This window comes from Lupinus angustifolius, chromosome LG13 (assembly GCF_001865875.1).
Source record: "Lupinus angustifolius cultivar Tanjil chromosome LG13, LupAngTanjil_v1.0, whole genome shotgun sequence".
Classification (NCBI taxonomy): Eukaryota; Viridiplantae; Streptophyta; class Magnoliopsida; order Fabales; family Fabaceae; genus Lupinus; species Lupinus angustifolius.
In genome coordinates, this window is record NC_032021.1 from 4,277,189 (window position 1) to 4,303,872 (window position 26,684).

Sequence of the window (26,684 nt, forward strand, 5' to 3'; positions counted from 1 at the left end):
ATTCTGACAACCAATATCAAACCGTGAGGAATTTGATTCATTCACAGCCGAAGCTCAGAATGCCTTCATTCGCTCTACAGTTGAAGCTCAGAATGCACTGTTTTGTTCTGAATTTCAGAAGTTGATTATGTTGATCAGGGGTGACCACACTGTAGCTATTCTTGATGATGAGATTGATTTTCCTCCACCTCAACCGTAGCTTAGGAGACCAGTGCAAACATATATATTCATTTATATTATATGAATCCCTAGCAAAAAGGTGAGACTCACAGGAAAGCCTTGATTGGTAGCATAAGTGATGTAGTCTTCCCATGATTTCCATGACTCTATTTTCACAACCTTAGATTTTTTGAGTTGATATTGGCTCTCCATTTGTTTTTGCTTCTCCTTCTTCAAAGGGGGTGCTATATATATATATATATATTATATAATATGCTTTGGGATAAAGTAAGTTATAAAAGTTAGTCTATATTTGAAATGATGAATTTTCTTTTTTATAAACATAAGTTGAATTGATATATTGATATATAATACTGGTTATAATAAATGTAATCGAGATAGGTCCTTGTTTTAGACAATTCTTCGGTCTTGCTCCTTCTATGCACGCATCGATAGAAATTATCGTAACTTAGTAACACACACTTTCATTATCTATTAATAATATAAAGTAACACAAATATTGGGTTGTTGACAGGGAATGCTACACACACAAAAAATAACAGACTTTATTAAATTAAATTGCACACATCTATCTACCAAACAACACACAATTTGATAGTTGTCAGTTTTGCTCAGACTCATATTATTTAATATTAGAAAGAATATAACTAATTAAATCAAGTTGTATCATATTTATCTTAACACATACCCTTCATGTGTAGGACTAAACGATAACATATGATGTGTGAAGTTTGCAAAAGACTAAACATATGTGAGTAGCCAATTGGAAGAGTTGGCTCTGATACATATAAAAATGATCAGATTTAACTCAACCTCAAAAGTTAGCTCTTATGGTGAGAACTGTCTAAACTTTATTAAGTAATAGTTGGATTATATTTTGATGACATGTTGAACTTCTCTAACAAATAAAAACACAACAAACCCCTATGATGTTATTAATACTGCTATATTATTGATTACTATTGAGAGAAGAAAAGTACAAATCTAATTATTGTTAATACTAACTTATTAATATGTATGCAAACAAAACATGATAGCAGCAATTTGGTAGGCTACAAAAGAACAAAATGCTTTCAAAATCTTGAAACTTAGGATTATCTTTCCTGCGGGGAACTTGCAATTTTAGATATAGCTTATGATCATGTCATTTTCATAGCCAAAATCTGGTTATTATCAATGAGAAATGAGTGCCAAGTAGCCCATTTTATATAAAGTCTTATTATGCTGTGTAGGCCATCCGTATCTTAATCTGCATATGATGATTGCTGTGAATCAAACTTATCCTTAACTGGTTCAATCTTGATCTTAAGCCAGTCAGCTTTTGTATGCAGTGTACTGAATTTGCACGCATTAGAAAGAGATACCAAATTTTAGATAAACTCTTGTATAAGAGTACAATATTTTTATATTTACATACTCTTATATATTAATAATATGTACTTTTGTATCAGTTTTCTTCTTATTTCATAAAATGAAAAGTGAGATGCACAAACATTGTGGTAGTGTCTCTTTCAAGTATTTCATTAGTGGGAGTCCAAAAAATATATTTGAGAGAAATTTCACTGATACAAAGTTATCTTGCTAAAGTTGGTTATAGTGCTGAAAAAAGAGTTTGTTAACGAGTAGCTGATATATTCGTCCTATGGCCATTTACCAAAATCTATTGCAATATTTTATAATATGGATAAAGATCTGTCTAAAGAAATGGAGAGGACTATGACCCCAAAATGAACTATGTCAAATAGCTGCAGTTAACAGGTTTCCCATATATTTACCAAAAGCTACAACAACAACCAAACATTTATCCCATTAGGTGGGGCCAGTTATGTGGATTGGCCGACACCATAATTCTCCACTAAACCAAAAGCTGCAAAGGATGAAAAATCTGCCTCAAACAAAATCATACTATCAAGAAACTTCAATTATTCTTCAAGAGGCCATGCACTAACATTAATGTATCAAACATTTGATGTGATTTTTCATCAAGCTGCTTTACTATTTCTATTTTTCTTTTTATATAGGAGAAATGTTATATAAATAGATGACATTATAGGCAGAGTTACAAATTGGACTATTAGAACAAGTCTTGAACTAGATGCAGACTTGGCAACTTTTTTCACTATACATGCTATATGCTGATGATGGAAACACTCATTTTCACTTTATTGTAGCACTTTCACTGCCACTTAGTTGACACAAATTATTACAAAAAATATACATCATTCTAGTGATTAGAAATAGCTCAAGCGAGAGTCTGTTGAACGTGCATGTGTTTGACGACGTGGTGTTCCAATCTCACAAGCATTTACTCTTGATGCAAACCTGAGTGAGCATAGTGACTCGCCAACTGAAGTAGGATCGGGCGAGATGTTTACGAACATTAACGTCTTCGAGTCACCACCTAGACAAGGCTGTTCAATCATATTGTATTGAAGACATTAGGTAATCTTAAATTGTTTAAAGCAAGTAACAAAGAAATCATCGATGTTTGTGTAAATTTTATGCAAGAAATAAAAGAATGAGAATTACCTGAAGTAGATATGTTAGTTTTGAGTTCCTGAATGGCACATGATCTTCCTTCTTGGCCAAGGCAAATATAACATCACTCAGTGATGACAAACTTTTGTTGATTGCCTGATAAGAAAAGAATGAAAATTTAAATTAGTTGAAACCAAATAAGCACAAGTAAAAAGAAAATATCATGGCTTTACACATACTTGAGTTTCTTTCAACCTGTCCCCGGTTGATCCACTCTTCGAAAGACGCTCGCTACCAGCAAGATCAATAAGATTCAAAATGCCTTGTACTTGTTGGTCAGTGCTCTAGCAGAAAAAAATAAAATAGATTCCATCATCATACAAGAATATGTGTATGGATGATTCAGATAGAAATTGATAACACAAATATAGAAAAATGGTTTTTTGTTGTTATCATAAGAGAAACATCTATACCTCATTTACACCATATATTCGAAGAGTGAATACAAAATGGCTTCTTGACGATTGTTCATTCATCTGAGTCTTTCCCACTGATCTAAAAGGAAATAACCAGAAAAAACCAATATAGTTAAGTTTGAGAAAAAAACAGCAAAGTATTTTGACTTCTAAGAGGAAATAAATCAATACTTTGTTGCACAGGAATTATGTAAAATCATGTTCTACCAAACCAATTTCTCAATTCTCCTGATCTCATTCAAAGTAATAAAATGATATTCCCTAAATACATCAAGAAGTATAACTATATAATTTAGTCATAAAATGACAAGTACCTAGTAAAAAATGAACAGTTGCAGCACAACCAAATAGAATAAACACTAGAAACAAGTTACCTGCTATTTGCAGCTTGATTTAACAGAAATCCGACCTCTTTAATACTGTTAACATCCACTACAGTAAGATCCGAAACATGTGTATTTCCACTTGCATCATGTTTGATTGTGTATTGTTTTCCAGGAGTACCATTTTCTAAGCGAGTTGCTTCTGATGATAATCTGTTTGACGATAACAGATCACGAATGGTTTCATTGTATATTTCCAACATTGACACCTGAAAATTTTAACAGGAAAACCTTCTCAACATCATATTTAAAAGTTAATGCACCTTGCAATGAAGAGGGGAATCAAGAAGAAAGTACTCTATGTTACCTGCATTTCATATTTCCAACCTTGAGGTTGTTGAGACTGCTTTGCTTGAAATATTTGTTCTAGCGAACGAGGTATCAAGCCCTTTTCCTCAGGATGCCCTGGCCTTCCCATCATTGTATAGGTTTTTCCGGAGCCAGTCTGGCCATAGGCAAAGATGCAAACCTGAAAAAGAAAATATCATCAAAATTTAAGGAACTGTAATGCTAAACATGCATGTATAAACATTGATTTATAACAATGCATATTAGAAAAATACAATACCCCAGACCAAATCTAATAGATTAACTTGTGCATTACAACACATAAGGGGCAGAACCTAAAAGATCTCTATGACATAAAAGAGCAAAGATGCTATAGAGCAGAGCACTGCATAGAAAAATTAAGATTTTACTAAATCTGTTTTTTTCCAAAATTGACTAGCAATTATGCAGCGGTTTGCAGATATGTATACAATATAATTCAAAATCAATAAAGATGTTTTGCAGAGATACTGGAAGAATTTCTAAATTACCTTATAACCATCAAGAGCACTTTGTACTAGCTGTGAAATTTCTACAAAAACGTCTTCTTGTGTTGCCTCCGGTGTAAAAACTTTATCAAATGTAAAAGAATGTTTTTGGCCTAAGACAAATCAAGAGCAGCATTAGTTGAAAAAATTATTAAATGATAAAATTAGAAAAAAGAGTAACTTCAAAGAAATCATCACAAGAAATGTGATATTACCACTTTGGGTTAGATCAATGTCTCGTCCAGAAGCTTCCATGGATGTTGGATAACTGAAAATCTTGCCTTCTGTGCTACAACTTTCATCGGGCAACAAAGGCCTCACTCGACAGAATACGCGGATGTTCCCTTTTAGTTCCTGTTAAAATGGAGATTACTCAGGTGTGAATTTGTAATATCAACACATTTTTGGCCCAGTGAATTACCAAAATGGTATTATGTAATTTTTTCCGCAGCCTCTCCCCTTCTATAAGTTTATATTCTGCATCTGCAACGCGTCTTTGTAACTCATTTACAAATTTCTGTTGTCCTTCAAATTCCGTCCTTGTCTCGAATGCAGATATATCAAGCACCTAAAAAAGAACAAAAGCAATGAATAAGATAGATAATCGTTATAATGTATATGTGATGAACCAACTCTCACCAATGCTTAAATTGTTAAGAGGAGGTCCATGAAGGGTTTTATATCTAACGCATCCTCCACGCAAGTACCCTTTGGCTAGCATACGGGCAATGCAATCACTGTACTTTGTTATGAAACTCTCTTTTCTCTTATTAGAAGAATGAGGACAACAATGGTTGAACTCTTCGCTACTTGATCTTAGAGATTCTAATACCATGTAAAGGACCAAGTCTATCAAAAGATTAAGCTGTTAGGTAGATCTAACAGTATAGACTTTCTTATTTAAAGTTTGTCTTTATTACCTGAAGTTTCTTCTCTGCAATTGCTAGTTGCTCTTGCAATTCTCTTATCTGATTATCTTTTAAAGAGCAATTCGCCTGTGCAGAAAACTTGTCATCTCATATGACTTCATAATAACAAGGGTATGCAATCTTTAATAGAAAATGGGGTTACAAAACCAACCTCCAGTTCATTTGCTTTTAGTGTCAAGTTGTCCAGTTCAGTGCACGAACTTTCCCTGGATTCTTTTAATTTCTCTAATTCAAAAGTTAAAGTTTGCGCTTGAGATAGTTGGCGGTCCCGTTCATCCCTTACTTGTTGCAATTCTCCTCTGAGAGAAGCAACTTCACTAACCAGAGTGTCCTTTTGTTTTATGGCCTCATCTTGAGAAGACTATTAAAAGAACACAAGAAATTGGGTGGGTAATTTACTAAGAAACTAAAATAGAACAAACCAAACAGGAAATGAAGTAACCAACAAGGAGTTGGTCCAATGGTGTAAGACACAAATGGATCCCCACTTATCGTACAAGCCCAAAGGCCAAGGTTCGATCCCTAGGAGCGGTAGTCATGCACCCTGAAAAAGATTGATTCCTTATCCTTAGGGTGAAGGGACACCCTTGGTTATCACAAAACAATAGGAAATGAAGTGTAATGACTATGGTTTTAGGCAATGAATGAAGAAAAGAGAGTTTGATATTGTTGTGACCAAAATATGATATGAAAGACGAATCCAACAGTACTATTTATACTAATAATAGACTCTTAGTCCTAAGTAAGATAATAAAAAATAAAAAAAACAAATCAAGGATTATAAATAGAAATAAAACCTAAGAGATTATCTAATATCCTCAAAATTATTCTAAGATCCAATAATAATATTACGAAATGTTTTCCCTATATTTTAACACTACTAAACTGCCAGTATGTCACTTTTACACAGTCAAGTTGAATTCCAACTTTTAAATGATCAAACATGAAAACAAACTCACAATGGACAAGGTAAGTTGACTCCTTAACATGGTGATGTTCTCCAGAGCAGCAAACTTCTCTTTCTCTACGCGTTTAAGTTCATCTTCAACTGATGAAAGCTCTGTATGTAGCTTTCCATTGTACTGTTGTAAGCTTGTTATGTAATCCTGTAACCTTTTATACATGTCATTGAGTGATGATATCTGCAGAAATACATAGATAAAGCATATATTAATTAGTATAGTTCCTATGATATAAAAGGATCAAAAGTGGAAAGAAATTTATTGAATTGAAATTACTCTATCATTTCACCTTCTGATTTGCATTTTGAATCTCTCTTTGAGCTTTGCTAAGGTCCTCAGACAGAGTAGTCTGTGACCTCTCAATGTTAAGCCTAGCCTCCCTCTCTTTTTCAAGAGATTCTACTGCAACCTTGTATTTGCAAATATAATACAAGGTATAGAATTTATGAATAACATTTCCTTTGCTCAAAATAGTATCCTATTTGAAATTTGACTGACATGAAAATCTTTCTTACCACCCTTTCCGATTCTTCCTTAATCAATTTCTCTTGCAAAGAAGCGCAATTCCTTCTCATTTCTGTTATAATTGAATTTAGTTCTTCTTCCTTGATTTTAAGCAGCAACTCTGTGATTAATATAAAGATAAGCACATTAGTCCCATAGTCACATGATACGCACTACCACTTCTTCCAGTGCGCTTTACGCGGTTCCTTCTGGGCAGTTAGTCAGTTTTTATATTATTATTACAAGACTTTCAAATGGGCGAACCCTTATGTGGTGCATGGAATTTTCACAAATCAAATTAGATAAGAATGAAAGTAATCTTACCAATTTCTATGCATTTCTGTTGGGTTAATTCCAATGAATTCTTTAACCTTTCCTGCTCTAGTGAGTAGTTCATCTCAAGATCTTGGAACCATCTAATGCAAACCTTAAGCCTTCTTATATAGTCCATCATATTTTCACATCTTTCCTGAAAACATAAAGGTTGATGTTAATATATGAATAATCAAGCAGTATTTCTAGTTAACATGAAAATCAAATAACACACAAAGGCATCAACAACCTTAAATTCAGAAACTCTAACTGACCTTGTAATTAAATCTGTCTTTTCTTTTGGCTTTCTCATTTAGCAATGCTTCTACATCCTCTCTTGTGAACTCTATTATACCATAATCTGATCCAGCATTGCTTGGTGGAGCAGTACTTGGGCTAACATCATGTCCACCATTTACAATTGTAAAAGCTAACCTTGCTCTTCCATTAATTGGAGTCTCTACCATTTTTTCACCTCCAAATGGTTGCTCTTGATCTATGAAAAGTTCATCACCGACACTGTTCTGAAACCTCAACAAAGAAAAGATATATTTTTTTAGTATGACAAAGCAATGAAACTAAAGAACAAAAACAACCCATGATTGAAAAAATCACATTTCTAAGTATGACACAGCAATGAATCTGAAAAAAAAAGAGCTTTTTAGTATGACATTGCAATGAAACTAAAGAATAAAAACAACCCATGATTGAAAAAAAATCACATTTTTAAGTATGATACATCAATGAAACTGAAAAATATGAACAACCCATGATTGAAAATGAGGTGGAGATAGGAATAAAATATTGGGAAATGAGGAAAGAGGGTACCTTTGAAGGGGTTGATGTTAGTGAAAATGGTTACCGGTTATGGTTTTTGGTGACCATTTTGAAGGAGAGAGTGTGTTATTATATGTGACACTATCACTGATGTGGGGCCATAGATTGTATTGGAAGCTTAACAATATATCAAAACCGTTGCTTTAGGAAGAAGCAAGATTGATGAATGAAGAATCAATGATGATCCACAAACACTGAAGGAGGAGGAGGAGCGAGAAAGAAGTGAGGAGTAGAATACTGAAAAATAAAAAGAGGAAAAGTGAAAAAACATAAATGAGAAAAGGTTAAGTTATTTATTATTATAGCATGAGTATGTGTTTTTTATTAATGTGAATTGTGTGTAATGAGTTCTGAATGGAAAACTTGTGTGTTGTGTATCATTTGATTTCTTATCAATCTAGAAGTTGTTTAATTTTTGTAAGGATGTGTTGTTTGTCATTGATGGGAAAGAAAAAGGTATTTTAGAATAGTAGATAATAATAGTAAGTATAAAGTTGGGTGAGCATTACCTTAACTGTTAATATGGTTTGGCAAGATCATGAAAGTATTTATTTGCACATAGTCAGTTTTATGGGATATAGATTTAGGTTTAAAATTTAAACGCAACAGAAATAATCATGATGCCACCCAAATGACTTTTATTTGGATAGGGATGATATTGATTTTTTAATTTTTTTCATCAAATATACATAACTAAAAATGATTAACAAAATATAAGTATATATTAGTTGATATGTCAAATTACATATTTATAATAATAAATAATATTATGAATATTTTATTTAAAAAAGAAATATATTATATTTAACTAATATAAAGTTCGGGTTTAAAAAATAATTCGTTAATTTTCGAGTCCTTAGTTGAATTCTTATTTAAAAAATAGCCTCCTCAACATTTAGAATTAAGTGAGATAAATATTATCTTACTCAACCATGCTCACTTATAGCGTATAGGGGAAGACATCTTCTATTCCAAAAAAATGTATCATCTCGTATCACTGTTTGTGATTGGTTAGAATAATATTTAATTATTAAATTTTTAATTTAAATATATTTTTTCAATCAATCACAATCTTGATAGAGATGTGCTCCCAACATACATATAGAGCTTTTTTTGCTAGTTTTCAAGCAAATACTTACATAGTTGAACGATATAGATAGAGATCATCTATTCCTGATAATATCTTTCATTTATTCCACACTAATCAGAATCTTACTTTTCTTTCACACGTTAATATGGGATTAGTCTAATAGTCTTGGGCATGGAGTAAAACACTCTTGGAGACAAGTGATCTATTTGCAAATTAAACCTTCCAAAACAAGCCATCGTAGAAACATGCACCACTTTAAGTAGACATGGCAAAATGGGTCGCTCGGCCCGTTTAGCCCGTGCCTGCAAATGCCCACAATAATTTAAGCAGGTCAGACATGTCTGCATTGGCATAACGGACAAAATTCATTGTCTTGCCCATTTTAAAACGAACTAACGGGCTTGCGGGCGGCCCGCAGAGTAATTATAAAAATTAAAAAATTCATATAATAAATAAAATAAAGTAGTTGAAGATAAAAAATTAGCAAAATTTTTGATATTTTATATAAAGTTGATCAAATCACATTATATTACAATTCTTTTAGGGATTAAAAATCACGTTACATAATAATTTATTTAAAATTTTCTTAATTTTTCCTTAAATATTGTTTGTGGACCGCTCGCATTGCCCAATAGAAATATACGTGTGCTTGGCGGACAAAACGAGCAAGGCGAAACAAGAAAATGAACAAAATTTGCATGTCCTGCCCACAAAAAATGCGGGCTATACGGGTGCGCCAACAAACAATACTTATTTTATCATCTCTAGCTTTAACTTATTAATTCAGATTTACTTAAGAATTTAATTTTATTACCCTTATAGTTTGAAACTTTAAAATAGCTGCGGAGGTCACGTGGTCTAACGGTTATATTAATCATCATCATTAAAAAAATAAGGGAAAGGGTTAAAAATTGCCTATGAGTACTTATTAAAGAAATCAGAAGAACTTAAACTAAAAAAATGTACATTATTGGTGCATCTATCGAAAATTTAAGCATCACACTTTTCAATTCACTCATTATATTCATTATTTGGAGACAGGTTTTAATTTATTTATCCACGTAGTTATGAAATGTTAGCTACCTATTATTAATGTAGAGATGCATGTTATAGGTTTAAGTTGTATCCATGCTTTCTATGACAAAAAGATAATGAATAAAATTGTACACAAATAAAAGTGCTATAAACCATAGATATAAACGACATAATTCTAAATAATGTGTATGAAGCATTATTTTAATATCTTTATTAATAATATTTGTTAATTTTTTTGCGGTCATTTACCATTTCGTGATTTGATGAGACATTACTTTTTAATGGGGTTTTTCCATTTTTCGTATGATTTCACCTTTAAAAACTATTTTATAGCACCAAGTGTTTTTTACCCAAGTTTTGCTAGTTCGGGTCTTTTAACATATTATTTTATATGACATTATACGACCATTTATACTTGTTGTTTGTGTAATGATATAGGTTAAATTGAACAAAGCTATATACCTACTACAAATACTGAGTAATTGAAAAGTATCATGTAATAAACAGGTGATATGATATGCATTAAAATGATAGTTTGGTGGCATTAAAGTTACCTTAAAGCTTAAGAAATTATGTGTTTACTTAAATGTGAGGATCAACCTATATACTCAAATGATGGTTAGATGCTTCCTTAAATGTGAGGACCAACCTATATATACAAAACTTGATTAAGTTCTAATTTGCTAAACTACATGAAGCCCTTATCTTCTACTAATGTTTATTTGGATATCATTCAAGATGGATTTCAATGGTATAAATTGTTGAAATTCAAACGTTGTTGTTTAAGAGTTGCACCATGATTTGCTTCTCTAGGCAACCTGTGTTCTTGAACATACAATTAGTTTTTCAACCAAGGGATCATTGAAATGACTACAACATTTTTAACAATGTTTTCCATACATACAACATCAATTGAACATTTGATATTATATTTAAGAAACTCAACTATCTATCAATTATGTTGAGCTTATTGATAACCTATAATTATTGTATATATATATATTATAATTAGCAACTAATTTTAATTTGAAGATAGAAATAAGGTTTGGAATTCACATAAATCACTTTAAAATTCAATTTTAATTAAAAACAATTTTTTAAAATCAAATACACTAAGAATCAATCAATACATTTTAGGAACCCTCACCCAAACATACTAATGAGGTGGAAAAAATATCATATATACCTAAATAATCATGTATTTATATTCTTATTCAATCAAATTACAACAATTAATATAAAAATGTTAGTTTATATTTTTATAATTTTTATTTTTAATTAAGTGTCACTTTTTAATTATATTGAGAGATCAAATAAGACAAGTAATATTCATTCGATGAGATGTGCACTTTAAATCCTCCTTGCCCATACTGTAAGAATGAGTTTAATGACCATTTGTTCCTCCCTCTATGCCAAGCTCCAACATAACTTCCTTCAAATCCAAACTTTGCCAACCTGCTAAGAACTAAACAACTATTTTCTATTGCTTTAGATGAGAGTTAAGAATTTTTTTCTTTCACTTTCCTAGAAAAGTTATTGCCCAACTTTCTATACCAACATAAAGCATAATGGAAGATGCAGTGAAAGCACATCCTATACCACCTCACATGATACAAGTAGTTGGTGTTTCCATTCACTTCTTGGTACTCAGTTGCACTCTCTACACCAAAATAAAGTTTAGTGCTAAGCGTGTTGCATTGCTACTAATGATCATTTTCTATGTAAAATGGAATAAAGTTCAAAGTTCTCTATGTCACAATCTCACACTTGATTTTCAGATCTTGCCCTTAAAAGTCAGCAAAAGTTCCAAGGCATCAATCACACACTATTTGGTATGTCGTTACCATAGATTTCAACAATTATGAATGAGACGAAATAATATTTACTGACTGAGTCACGACCACATCGTTCTTTTTAAAACATTTCGTGATACAGCAAAAAATATACAAACAGACTATCAATCACGCCATACATAGCTTTCCAAGTTATATGCTCCAGTTATATGTAAAAATGGGTACAACATTGTACTAAATGTTTTTTTCACATAAAATGATAATAATATGAAGCAACTTGTGCAATTTCTTTGTTATGATTTCCAGTTTGTCAAGTATGATGGTGCTTCTCTTGCTTAAGTATGTATGAATCTTATCATGTGATCACAAAGTTGGTCACTTAATCAACCTTCATATAATCTGAAATTTATATTAGATTGGTCTGATGAATATAGTAGTTGAATTTTTGTAAACTAAGAATATAATATTGAATGTGAATAAGTTATAGACCTACTCATCTACCTATCAAAATTCCATATCGTGATTATCATCCATGGTCTTGTCTTTAAGAAATTATTATATGAAACAAAGGGTTCCTTTCAAATTGTTGGTTTATACTTTACCTAGATAATAAACCATTATTATTTTACCTTATCTTCTCATTCTTATTTTAACAGCTCCAAGGTGGAATGAGACAAATGCCTAGAGTAATGAATTCAGCTGATACCAGAGAAATTGATTGAATTTAGCAGTATGGGGATGTAGCTCAGATGGTAGAGCGCTCGCTTAGCATGCGAGAGGTACGGGGATCGATACCCCGCATCTCCATTTTTTGTTCCCTTTTTTTCATTCTGTGCTTGATAAGGACGCTTCACGAAATATGTTAAATGGATGCCATCCACTTGTGCAATCCAGGTTTGTGCACTGCTTCGGATAATAAGAGATATCTAGAGTAAGCATTTAAATCATTTCCTATCAATGTAGGACTTATTTCTCAATAACAAGAAAGGGTGATACATTTTTTTTTGTTGACTTTTTTTGGTACTATTAAGGGTATCGTTTTATTTTATAAAGGTAAATAATTAATCTTTTTCGAAGTGCGTGACTGCTCATCTTAACAAGTGTCGCTTTCAGGAATTGAACATTAACATTTTATTCATCATAGAGATCTAGTAGTCTTACACCACTAAACCAACGCATTTTTAGTTTTCGAATTGATTATATGGATTTTCTTATTTGCAATTTTTATTATGTTGGGACAAAGTTTTTAGTTAGCCTTAACTTGATAATCATCATATGTGTCGCAATAGGATTTTTGATGGATCACTAATTATGGAACCTAAGAGAGAAAGAAAGGAGAATTCTTATTCCAAATAATTGGACCGTCATCTTATTTTTTGCAGTTAAAATATAGAAAAGTTTCTTTTATGTTTACTTGAAAAATATAGTTATTGAACCAAAATTCTGACATGGGAACTCGATTACGAAGATAATAGCACTTCATTCACCGTAATAAAACAATATCATCGCTAATTGCATGAACTAATTATATTCTCCATTTATTTGGTTAAAATTTTAATTATTAAAATAAAATATGAGAATTTTATTTTTTATTATGCGGTAAAAGCTCATTTTACTCCTCCATAGTTTAGGTATAATAAAAAAAGTAAGACTACGTGTTGAAACTTTATTAATTGGTTGGTTTGATTTTTATTAAAGAAAATAATAGCAAAAGGATCACATTCTTTCTTAATTGCATTTCTAAGTAGTAAAGACAGTATTATTGATCATTTTTCAATTTGGAGTAGAAAAAAAGATATATCACAAGTCATAATCTTACTATTAAATTCCCATATTAATTAATTTATTAATTAAATTTTATCTTTATTTGAGATATGACAAAGATATTACTACTCATTATCAACTAGAGTATAAAGTAAGATATTACATGAGTCATAACTTTACTATTTGATTCCCAAATTAATTTTCTATTTAAAACATTTTGACTAATTAATGAATTAAGAGAAAAAAGACAACAATGAAGAGGCGGTATCTGCCACGAAAAGTCAATAACCACTTCATAATCTCAATCTAATAAAAATATGACACCCAAGTGTCACCCTTTTAAACCATTTGATGATAATTTTATAACATTTTTATAGGTATTTATTTGTTATTATTCTAAATATTTTTTATTCATTTAATTATTATTAGGAGAATTAATTTTTTATTTATTTAAATCTTATATAGGAAATTATTTATTATTGGTTATTATTTATTTGAATATTATACAACTATAATTATTAATTATTATTAAAAAAATTGGCATGAGGCCTTCCCATGTGGCTGAGATGATTGGGGGCATGAAAAAGATGGTGTCACATAAGGAGATGGACATTGGGACAATGATTAACATGTTGTTATAAGAATGAAGCAAAGAGCATGCAACAATTTGGGATATACGATATGAGTTAATAGGCTTACTAAAATGTGAAAACACTAAATCCACAAAACCATTTACTAATTAAAATATTTTATGAACCTCATCTCTTTATTAATTAATTTACTAAGTAAAGCAAATTTTGAATAATTAATGGAATTAAGAAAAAAGACAACATTATGAATCGTATTCTTATCTAACGAGACGATAAAGGCGATGCTAGTAATTACAACTACTTCTCAATCTGAGTCGAACAAAATATATATCTGAAGTTGAGACCCTCTTTTAAACCCTTTAAATATTTTTATAACTATTAAATTTTTATTATTTATTTATTCATTTAAATACTATTTATTTTATTTTTATTAAGAAGAATTGATTTTAATATTATTTATTGAAATATTATATAGGAAAATTTTATTATTAGTTATTATTATTTGAATATTATACATATACAATTATTGTTTGTTAATATATTAACAAATTCCTACCAGATAATTTGTGGGCATAAATAAGTAAACAAGGATCGCATGTCCCAAAAAGATTTTGTCTTCATCATTAACCAATCATATTTCAATAAAATAATATAAAATTTATTTTATGTTTTTATGATTATTCTTTTTAATTACATAACAATCTTTAATTGAATTGTGATAACTAAAATGAGCATATGATCTTCATTCGAATAAGATGTGAGGTTTGACCAATGATTGGTGTGAGTTGATATGAGTGTGAAGCATGAACTAGACCACATAGGGACAATGTTATGTTCACCTTAAAGTGTGCAAATGCACACAGTGAATTTCCTTAAATTGTTTCAAAAAATTATATACAATCTACAACTTTATAAGTTAAAAGTTTATTTTGGTGCCGGTGGACATGATATACTTCGTACAAAATAAATAATCATTATTATATTGAATTATATAAAACTTAAGAAACTTATGGACTTTCTAATATTTTTTCCATAATAACAAATATTGAGTTGATTCTATATATGTTTTATTTGAGTATAGATAAATATTGAGTTGTTTCTCTGTGCTTATCTATGATATTTTTGTTCAGTTGATTTGGTGATGCTTGATAATCAAATTGAAACTTATATCATTAATATGTATAACAATGTCGAATAAAAGAAATCAATAATTTTTCAAGATAAGTTGATTGAATATGAAAAAACATACTGTTTGCATGCTCATTACTTTACCTTCTATTGAATTTAGCAATGATTTTAGTTGTTGCCATAATAATCTTAGAAAAAGCTTTTACAACTATAAAGATTGTGTAAAATATATTGTGTAATCAAATAGGAAATGCAAGGATAAATGATATTTAATAACTTATAGTGAGAGAGAAATGTTTAAATTTTTGTGATGTTGACACAATATTTTCATCATTTTATATAAGATAATTATTTATTATTTTAATTATTAATATATATTATACACCATGCATTCTGGTTTTAGATCCATTTAGACCACACATTAGGGATGTATAGCAATAGTTAGTAGACTAGCACATAAATATGGGAACACTCAAATTCACAAAACCATTTACTAATTAAAATATTTTTTAAACTCGATATCTTTATTAGATTTCCAAATTAATTTACTAATTAAAGTATACCTTTTTGAATGATTAATGAGGTTAAGTGATAAAAGATAACATTGGTAATCAATTATCTCAAGATATGGCAGAGAAGTTAGTAGTAACATCAACTCTTTCTCAACTCAGTCAAATAAAAAAATAGAACACATATACGACTCATCTTTTAAATCCTTTAAAATATTTTTATAACTATTTATTTAAGCTATGTAAAAAAAACTATAAACTGCATTGTCGAACATGCCTGATTGAATTGTTTAAGCTATGCCTTTTAAATAAGAAATATTTGTTTATAATTGTATAATTTTAATTCGAAAAATTATCGATAGAAATATTAACAAAAGTCTAGAATCATATGATGATTTGACCAAATAAATATTATAAAACTTAATAACTCTAACATTATGAAGCAGTTTTTTTTATGTTGAAGTAAATCTAGTCGTTTTAATACGAAATGTCTTAATTTTTTTAAGTTAAATTTAAGGAAAATTCCAGACCAGTCTGATACTTTCCAAAATAAATTTATTAATGGGTCAAATCAATGTTATGAAACCCGAGCCGGACGTTAAACCGGCAGAGGTTCCGTATTAGGTTAACCGGTTTAAACGGTTAAACTGTCCGGTCTGATCGGATGATTTCATACATAATTAATAATTTTTATTTATAAATATATAATTATATATAAATGTAAAACTTTATATAATTAATAATTGTGTATAATTATATTGAAATAATACTTATCTTTTTTGGACCCTAGTAAAACAAAATATTAGAACATTGTCCCATTTTTTATTTTTAAGTGAGCCGTCCGGTTTACTTCCCGGATTAATCCAGTTTAACCGAGTTTAACACGGTCGGAGCGGATTTTCTCCGGTTCAAAGCGGTCCAACTCTCATTCGGTTAAGACGACAAACCAAAGTCATTTTCAAGTCCGGTTAGCGGTTAGATCGATCAGACCGTCCGATCTTGTTCTAACAACACCGAGTCAAATGATAGAAATCATTTGAAAATATACTCATAGACTATCACATAATTTTTTCATCCTTCCTTAAAAAAAAATTTTTTATTCTTTTTATATAGAATAATATACCAAACTGATTGATAAATAAAGAAAAAAATCAACAACAACATCAACAATCAATATATCCTTGAATCCAGAATGAATGCTTACATAGGACTGTCCTTTACATGCTGTTGTGTCCTGTCTGTGTGTTATCTGTCGCTCACAAATTTTCTTAATTCTAACAACTCAAAGTTTCATCAATAAAAGTTTACCCTTTTTGCTTTTATTGTTCCTTTTTTCTTACCATAATAACATATACTACATTTACTACTACTTTGAACATTTCACGGTCAACAAATACTATATTTTTTTTCAGCAGTTTCCATTTGATCATGTCATAACCAAAGACTCTCTTTTAATATTTCTTAGCTGCTCTATAACATTTGCATTTGTGCTATCTATCATCAACAGGGTCTGTTTTGTTGAGTTGTTTGTGATTTTGAAAGTTGAAGGTTGAGTCTTTTTTTTGTTGTTGGAGCTTTTTTTCACTATTTTTCACGTGGGTTTTTCTGATTCAACTGATACGATTCAATAAAAATTGGAAAGTTTGGTTTTTTATCGTAGAATTTTAATTTTTGATCCGAAACCCGTGGTGGGCTTTGTTGAATTTGCGTCTGCAAGGGCAGTGATTGTGGTATTCTGAAGAGGAATTGAATTGGGTTGATGGTGGGTGAAGAAGAGAATGTAAAGTTGTATTTGTTGGAGGTTTAGGCCTTGATGCAATGAGAAGCTTATCAAGCACTTGTAATGGGAATTCAGAAAGCTATGGTTGCCATAAAATATAGCTGTTGTGTTTTTTTGGTTCTTTTTCTTGTAGCAGCATTCAGCAAAAAACTACTTGATCCTGGGTTGTTTGATCACCACACCGTAAGCCTTGCATCACTCCTTAATTATTTTGATTTTCGTAGCTTTTCATCTCAAATATATCTATAGTGTAATATCTATACATTTTTAGTATAAAAGTACATACACATGTGGATATATTATCTACCATTCATCTGTTCATATGTATTATTATGTTTAAAAGTCAATATGAATAGCTATAGTGGATGACACAATAATAATATAAAAAACTATCAGCATATACATCTTTTCTCGTATATTTATCCTTCCAGTGGAAAATAAAAAGTTAACACAGGAACTAAGAATTTTCAAGGTTGTAATTGACTTTCCAATGAAAATAATAATTTGTTGTTTCTCAACTTGATTATCTTAGTCTGTGTTTTCCCTCATTTGACTATCCCAAATATGCTATTAGCGGTTAAGCACAGATATTCTATGATGGGGATGCTCTGCCACATCGCCTTAAGCAAATGGCCGATGATAGTTCCAGTTAATATGATCATAGATTCATGGTTGACAAAATCAATGGTTCACTGGTAAAGTTGTGAATAAAAAAAAGATGTTTGTGGTTTTGAATGAATTTTTGGTCTAGAGGCAATAGAAACTATTGCAACATCTGTTGACATATGTTGCATGACTACTTCAAACAAGGTATATTGTTATGTCCTAGGTACGGGTGCTCTTGGCTACTCATTTGATGGAAATTGTTTCAGAATCGTGTCATTTTGAGCTAGAAAGTTAGGACTTTTCCCAATTTTCTTCCTAGTTACATCATAATACTAAATATGAGTCACATAATTTGTCTCTTATCTTCACATCCCAGTGGGTTTCCGGGTCTCAACCTTTCATCTTAAGCCTATTGCATCTCGTGCTAGTGCTAACTCTATACATTTGTACCTAATTATATTGGCGTATCCGAACTTTAGATTTTTAAAATGTCATAATCTATATCAGTTATCGTACCCATAATCATGCAACGTATTCGTACTCTAATTTTCGAGAAAATGTCGAACCCCGTACCCGGTATGTACCACATACCCTTTTGTTGTTTTAGCTGTTTGCTTTTACTGGGGACTATCAATCTCAAAATTGCCAGCCATTGAAATCAGTCAAGTAGAGATCATCTTATTTACATTAAATCCAAGCATTTCCAGCTTTTCCTACTCACCCAGCTGATTTATATCAATTTACATTTTTTAAGAATTAGGCAGCATGATAACTACCGGATGAAGAGGGAGACCAAAAAACCATAGCCAAGATGATTAGGAAAGACTTAGATCAATGCTTTGTCAATAAACATGATTTATAATAGAACATTATAACGCTGTTCGATCCATGTAACCGACCCATCTAGTGAGATAAAAGCTTGATTGTTGTAGTGAACTGCACTACCATCATGTTTGGCCTTCTTTATGTGACCATCATTTATGTTGCTAATAAGTTGCAGAATGTAGTCATCCTAGTGTCTTAGGATCACTAGAGGTCATACATTTTCAGGGTTTTATGATGTCATGGAGCTATATATCCCATGAGATGATCATTCAGTAAGGACTTTTTCTAAGTGCTGTGTTTACACGGGAAACACACGAACTTGACTGAGAAAGATGGTACAATTTATGCATACATGTTTGCTTGTCACTTTTTGTTATGCGCTCTAATTTATAAAGGTAAGCTTCTAAATTCTCATGTAACTATTGCCAATATCAACATACTGCATTGAATTATAGAGCATTGAATGTTTTATGATCATTTGCCAGATTTGAGAACACAGATGTTAGCAATTTGTGCTCCACTGCTGCTAAAAGTGGATTTGTAGACTCTAAAACTTGTTAAGTTTCATAACTGCAGGTGAAGGTACCATGGACCACTTGCTCCGAAGATTTGATTCATTTAAAGAAGGAGGTTGAAAATGATGACTTTCCCCTGGCATCGTCCGATAGCACCAATAAAATTATTTCGGACATTCAACTATTAGCGCGAGCAGACATCCAGAATCTTATTAATGATCACCAGCCTCAATTGATGAAAAAATATCTTCATTGTTTAAGAAAGAAATATCTTCCATTATGTATCTCGGGAGAAGAGGATGATTCCAAGATTTTGCATTTTGCTTACATGAGATCACTTTTTTCCAGATCCAGCGCTCCTAGAAAAAATGTGCGCCATGTTTTCCTTCAGCACATATCAGAAGCACCTAGTTTAGGCCCTGCAGTTCAATCACCAACACCCAGTCTAACACCATCTAGTGAATCTAGTTCAGACCCTGCAATTCAATCACCAACACCCAGTTTTACACCATTTCCTGGACCTAGTTTAGCACTATCATATGCACCCAGTCCAGTGCCATTATCTGGAATCTATCTAGCCCCACCACCAGATCATACTAGACATCAGTATCCTTGGTTGCAACCACCGGTATCCTTCCCAAATCTGACACCACCAGCTGCTGATATCTCTAATCCTCCATTTTCTGGCACTAATCAACATCCAAAAAAGCATAGTCCTAAAAAAAAAGTTGTTCTCTCTGTAGTTTTAACTCTATTGGCGACATTAATAGCTACAGCAGTGTTCTTTTTCTTCTGGAATCGGTTTAAAAAGACTGGCCAAAATAGAGAAAATGATCCAAGGCCCCATTTCAGTTCGAGCATGAATGACCACTCTGATTGTAAGTATCGCATTGCCATTTATTGTACCTTGTTAATGTTTTCTACTAGTCTTGAAAAAATTTACTCTTGTGCTACAGATTGTGCTACAGGTTCTTCTTATCATTCTATTGGAATTCCAGTAAATGGGGAGAAACCTCAGATTCAGCCATCAAATAATTATTTAGTAGGCAACAAGAACACCTCAGTGCAAAATAGTCAAGCAATAGGGGGATCACCATTTGAATTACGGCCTCCTCCCGGAAATCTCGGCCTGGGAACCATCCCTTCTGGAATGCCTCCTTTAAAACTCCCTCCTGGCAGGCTGAATTCTTTTCCTCCTGAACAATCTTCGTTTAGGCCTTCTGGTAATGCAGCTGCTGATGCTGGTGCTGGCGCTTCTGCTCCGACTCCTCCCCCTGCACCTCAACAGCCTGGTCTTGGCAGCGCTCCTCGTCCTGGTCCTCCTCCACCACCACCCCCTGCACCAGCTGGTGCCAAAAATGGTCCTCCACCCCCACCCCCACCACCAGCTGGCACCAGAGTTGGTCCTCCTCCTCCACCCGCACCTACTCGTCCGCCTCCACCTCCTAAGGGTGTTATACCTCCTCAACCTCCATTCCTCAGTAGACGAAAAGCCAAGGAGAATGTTGAATCTGCCTCAGAAAATGAAGCCGATGCTCCGAAAACCAAGCTAAAGCCTTTTTTCTGGGATAAGGTTCAAGCTAACCCAGACCATTCAATGGTTTGGGATCATGTCAAATCAGGATCATTCCAGTAAGGAATATATCCCAAACCTTTGTTGCACAAAGATGATAATTTATCATTAGCTGCTAATATTCTTTAATGACAAACATTTGACAGGTTTAGTGAAGAGATGATAAAGACACTTTTTATGTATAATGCTGTGGATAACAACAATCATCAGCGACAGAAAGAGTCTACCTCTCAAGAAGATTCACCTCAGTATATCCAGATCATTGACAAAAGGAAGGCTCAAAATTTATTAATTCTATTGCGAGCATTGAATGTGCCAATGGAAGAAGTTTGTGATGCACTTTATGAAGGTGATTTATTTGCTAATTAATTTTACAAAATTTTTGCTGATAACTGTAATAGCATTATTTGACTTATGCTATCATAGCGTTGAGTATTAGGGAGGATAGGTTGTGGTAATCCTAGCTATGTGGTTGAGATAAATATTTCCTAAACAGGTGGATGGTACCTTTGAACCTTACTTCTGTGATATATTATGACAAAATTTACTAATCATTGACGATAATGTATAGAATTTCATAAGCAAAATTATTTAGTTGTCTCTAGTTACACGTGTGTTAGGATCCGGATCTGGCCCTTGCACATTAGGGATACTCTAGAAGACATGATAGGAGCCAAACTTAGCAGAGTAAGAAAGGAATGAGGTATAGAATGTCTGATTTGGCTATTACTCCTAATAGGCTGAATGGAGTTAGGAGTGGTGTCCTTTTGGAAATCATTTGTTAGTTATTGATCGAGCGCATTAGCTTTCTGTAGGAGCCTAGCTCTGTGTGTTTGGCAGTAGGATCTCATGCCACTGTATTTTTCTTTGTTTTACCGGCAATCATAAAGATTCTGTTTATTTTTCCATTTGTTCTTACTGTGCCTGGATCATTGATACGAACCTTGCTTTGTTACTCGTCTTTGGCTGATCAGGAAATGAGCTACCCTACGAATTCCTTCAAACCTTGCTGAAGATGGCACCAACATCAGATGAAGAACTTAAACTTAAACTTTTTGATGGTGAGCTATCTCAACTTGCGCCAGCTGACCGGTTCCTGAAAACCCTGGTTGACATTCCATTCGCGTTTAAGCGAATGGAAGCACTGCTTTTCATCGTTACACTTAAAGAGGAGCTTAATTCTACTATGGAGTCTCTTGCAATTTTAGAGGTACAATCTTAAATTGCCATCAACCCTACAATTGGATTTCTTATGCTCTTTCTACCACATGATGATTGAGACATTAAATAGTTTAGTTGAGGATCCCCAATAGTTATAGATAGAGGAAAGCCAAGAAAATTTATATGATGAAACACAAATGTGCTATTTGATTCATGTAGCTAACCCTACATAGTGAGAAAAATCTCTATTGTTTTATATACTACACAAATATTATTTTCTTTAATTGGCATCCGCTGTTTTTCCTTTATCTTTGGAACTTCTACCCTCACCACATGGCTCCTTTTTTCACCCCTCCCTACAAAAAATCTTATTATTCTTGCACCTTCACTTGATATGTCAGGTTGCTTGTGAGGAACTAAGAAGCAGCCGACTATTCCGCAAGCTTCTTGAAGCAGTTCTGAAAACTGGCAACCGTATGAATGATGGAACATACCGTGGTGGTGCACAAGCATTTAAACTTGACACACTTCTGAAATTATCTGATGTGAAAGGAACAGATGGCAAGACAACACTCTTACACTTTGTTGTTCAAGAGATAATCCGCTCCGAGGGCAAAAAAACTGCTCGAGAAACAAAAGAGAGCCAGAGTATATCAAATATTAAAACAGATTATGAAACAGAAGATTACTATAGTGAAATTGGTCTTCAGGTGGTTTCAAACTTGAGCAGTGAACTCGAGAATGTCAAAAAAGCAGCAATTATAGATGCTGAGAGCATAGCAGGAAGTGCTGCCAAACTTGGCCATGGTCTTGTAAAAACCAGAGACTTGGTAGAGAAAAACCTGAAGAATTTGGAGGAACATCGGGGGTTTCGCGAGGCAGTGAAAAGTTTCATTGAGAGTGCTGAGGATGATATCATGACACTGCTGGAAGAAGAGAAGAAAATCACGGCTCTGGTGAAGAAAACTGGTGATTACTTTCATGGAAATGCTGGGAAGGATGAATGCTTGCGCTTGTTTGTAATAGTAAGGGACTTCTTGATCATATTGGATAGGGTATGCAAGGAAGTAAGAGATACACATAAGAAGTTAACTAAAACTGTGAAACAAGGGACTTCTCGAGGAACATCGACACCCGGAACATCATCACCTGGAACTCATACACCCGGAACATCATCGCCCAGAACTCGTACACCGCTTTCTGATTACCGCCAGCGTCTTTTTCCAGCAATTGCGGAAAGGAGGATCGGTGACACTAGTTCAGATGAGGATAGTCCATAGAAATAAGTTAGGAGTGGTATTGCAACTATATTCCTTACTAACATGTCCTTCTATAACTACATGTAGACTTGTTTTTCTTTCTTGACATTGATATTTGAATGCAGAGTCATGGTTTTTATTGGCTTGATTTTGCAGAGGGATGGTTACTTGTGTTTCTTGATGAAAGGTGGAAGTGGCATATTATTAACACTCCTCTAACTAAAAGGCCACATGTACAGACCAAGATGGAGCTGTCATCATGCAATGAAATTACTTACTATCCCCATTGTTGTGCACTATTAGGATTAAATTCATAGTTTCAGACAGTCACTTCTAGTGCAGAAGTTTTGTAGAGTCTTCATTTCTTTTCAACAATTCTTTATACAATTTAATTATGTTGGTGTATTTATGCCTTAAAAGGGGCAGAATATAGCATGATATTTCATTTGTGAACTTCAGAATTATTTAAAAAAATGGGTGAACTTAGAATTATTTTGTAACATCTAGGAAAATGTCTCATCTTTATTAGTCAAAGTGGAATTCTATGTTCTTTGTGGATTAGCAAAGTATATCATTTGATTCAACAAGGTTGGAAGCTAAATATGTAGTAAACCATGTAAGTTGATGGATCTTATAAAAAAACTAGTAATTGATAACTAATGCTTCATTGGTTTGATTAGAATTGCAAGTGAGGAAGGGAAATGATGATCCTACAATCCACTGTTGACCCACCTAAGCATTGAGCTATTGAACTAATTATGAGTACCCACATTACTCAATTTTGCTGGCAAGGTCTTCATATTATGGTATGAACTTTATGCATTAAATGTTACATGTAGCTTTTTAGTTTTTTCTCTTTTAATTTATGATTTAAGAGGGTGAAACCTTGACACTTGCCTTGTAATCCAGCACAGACTAATCTCTCATGAAGAACAATTACCAACTAGACTATAACATTAGAAGTACACGAGAAACTATATTAAGTCACTGATAGTGTGCATGGATATGGTGTTCATGTTGGCGCAAGTAGTGTTTTTTCATAGCTGGAGTATACAGTGATACGATACTTTTATCCTTAAAACTAAAAGTAAAAATGGAACTTTTGTCTCTAGAGACGATCCTCATTCCATTTTAAAGGGCTTGGAACTGGCTTCAGAGGCTGGGAATAGAAAACTAATTGTTGAATCAGATTAAGCTACTCTTACAAATATTCTGAAAGAGAATAGGAGGAAGCAGCACATGCTTCAACTTTTCTTTATTGACTTATACATAAGGAGTGAATTATTCATTTTTCTCATACTTTTAAGAGATGTAATGACTTTGCAAAAGCAAATTGGAGATTATCTTCTAATATGGATTTCATCAACTTATAGGCATCCTAAGCTATATATGAAACAAATAAAAATATATCATATCAATTAAAAAATTAGATATTTTTTTTTATTTTTGCTTCAATATTATTAATCTGCGATTTGAAATATCATTTGGGACAGTAAATATTTGTCCGGATTTCTATACCCCTTTAGTTCATATTACTTTGTAGCTTCTTTATTGGGTTTGGTCTCTTATTTTAAACTGTGGTTGTGGTGATGATTGTGTTAATTACGGCCGTTGTGATGCAGATTACAGTCATTGCAGTATGATTATTTTGTGATTAAAAAACTATTTTTAAATTTGATGTTATCTAATACGGTCCGATATGGTTGTGTTGTGGGCCGATGTAATTACATTACGGCCCGATACCATAACCATAATATTGCGACTGCATCACAACATTGTGGCTGCAGTTTAAATCACTAGTTTGGTCCCTTTCTCTCACAAAAAAGGCATGCTAAGAATTTTATTTCCTCTATTATTTAAACAAAGATAGGTGGAATTCAAATAATGGTATAATAAAACAATTCACAGCCCTTAATGTATAAATAGATAAAAATCCAATCTGAACAGAAGCACCATGCCAAAATCACCACACTGGTGGTTAAGTTATTTTTAGATTAATAATTCGCATATAAATATTTTATATTAAATAAGTCTTATAAGTTTTCCGCATCTAAGAAATAATTTATTTACATCAACTCTACTAATTTCTGTTAACGTAGCACATGAAAAAAATCGAAGATTTTTACCTTAAATCAACTCTATTTATTTTAAATTCATTTTATTAACAAATAATTTAAAATTACAAACATTAAATATTTTTTGTGCCACATATTATTATTTTCATCCATTTCGGGAGATAATATGAATTCGTGAATCATTTACATAAATTTGCTAACACACTGCCTTGCCTTGTTCATTTCATATCAATCAGTGTCATTTTTGGGTATTATGGTTCAAATCTTAATTGAGACATTAATTTAGCTGATCATATACGTTTTTTATAGTATGCTTTGATATTTTAAATTTTCAGATTAGGTTAAATCTTTTAATAATTTAAAAACTTGATATAAGTTTATATTTTACTTTTCAATTATACTCTTATTTATTACTTTTTTATCATTTATCTCATTTATTTTTAATACACTTTACTATGTGCATTAAATAGAGTTATTTATTTAAATTGTATCATTATATTATTTATTAATTTATGAATTATGGAATGTAAAAATGTTATTAGATTTGTTAATAATTGAATGTAATTCATTAAGTTGTTATTAATTAATGAAATTAAATCATTTTTTCCTTTTACTGAAATTTATGCCTAACTAAAAAGATTTTGATAGGAAATTCGTTTGTAATATATAATTTTTTTAAAAGGAATCTATAAATAAAAAAAGAATACCTTATAAGAAATGTTAGAAAGGAGTACTTAAGTTCGTGATAATAATTTGTATGAATATATTCTCACTCGCAAATGAAAAAAAAAAGATAAATGAGAAAAATAATATAAATGGTAAAATATCTACCTATATTATTATAAAGGACAATTGACTTATTTTATCCTTAAAAATATTAATATTTTTAACTTATAGCATATTTTTAATATATCATAACATTAAATATATCATTATCACCAACAATAATTATATATATATATATAATATTTTAATTTTTATTCCATATTTATATAACTTTTTTTTATAATATTAATTTCTAATAAAACTTTATGGAAAAATGCAATCAATAGGTAAAATTGAAAACCTTTTATATTAAATTATCATTTTAATAATGAGTAGGGAT

At 31.9% G+C, this 26,684-nt stretch overlaps 2 protein-coding genes and 1 non-coding gene across 6 annotated transcripts; 2 read left to right on the top strand and 1 right to left on the bottom strand.

Moving 5' to 3' along the window:
* On the bottom strand, positions 2,317-8,103 carry LOC109325954 (kinesin-like protein KIN-14N). Of its 2 annotated transcripts, none has more exons than XM_019558585.1 (17): positions 7,868-8,103; positions 7,315-7,563; positions 7,052-7,196; positions 6,739-6,848; positions 6,513-6,632; positions 6,221-6,403; positions 5,413-5,622; positions 5,253-5,327; positions 4,754-4,900; positions 4,548-4,686; positions 4,336-4,445; positions 3,825-3,986; positions 3,509-3,726; positions 3,132-3,213; positions 2,898-3,002; positions 2,710-2,814; positions 2,317-2,591 (listed from the first exon to the last, which is right to left on the bottom strand). In XM_019558585.1, the coding sequence occupies exons 2-17, from the start codon at positions 7,504-7,506 to the stop codon at positions 2,412-2,414; spliced, it is 2,283 nt and encodes a 760-aa protein (XP_019414130.1). In that variant the 5' UTR covers positions 7,507-7,563; positions 7,868-8,103; the 3' UTR covers positions 2,317-2,411. The 2 variants fall into 2 exon arrangements, with proteins under 2 accessions (XP_019414130.1, XP_019414131.1); XM_019558586.1 differs by having other exon boundaries at positions 7,315-7,570.
* Positions 12,529-12,601, top strand: TRNAA-AGC. Its single transcript has one exon. It is a non-coding gene; the product is annotated as a tRNA-Ala (tRNA).
* On the top strand, positions 17,075-23,897 carry LOC109363222 (formin-like protein 5). 3 transcript variants are annotated; one of them, XM_019609405.1, is made up of 6 exons: positions 17,075-17,748; positions 19,573-20,389; positions 20,480-21,143; positions 21,231-21,433; positions 22,059-22,294; positions 22,647-23,897. In XM_019609405.1, exons 1-6 carry the CDS (start codon positions 17,629-17,631, stop codon positions 23,523-23,525), a joined length of 2,919 nt encoding a protein of 972 aa, XP_019464950.1. In that variant the 5' UTR covers positions 17,075-17,628; the 3' UTR covers positions 23,526-23,897. The 3 variants fall into 3 exon arrangements, with proteins under 3 accessions (XP_019464950.1, XP_019464949.1, XP_019464948.1); XM_019609404.1 differs by lacking the exon at positions 17,075-17,748 and having other exon boundaries at positions 20,263-20,393; positions 22,647-23,541; positions 23,661-23,897; XM_019609403.1 differs by lacking the exon at positions 17,075-17,748 and having other exon boundaries at positions 20,263-20,393.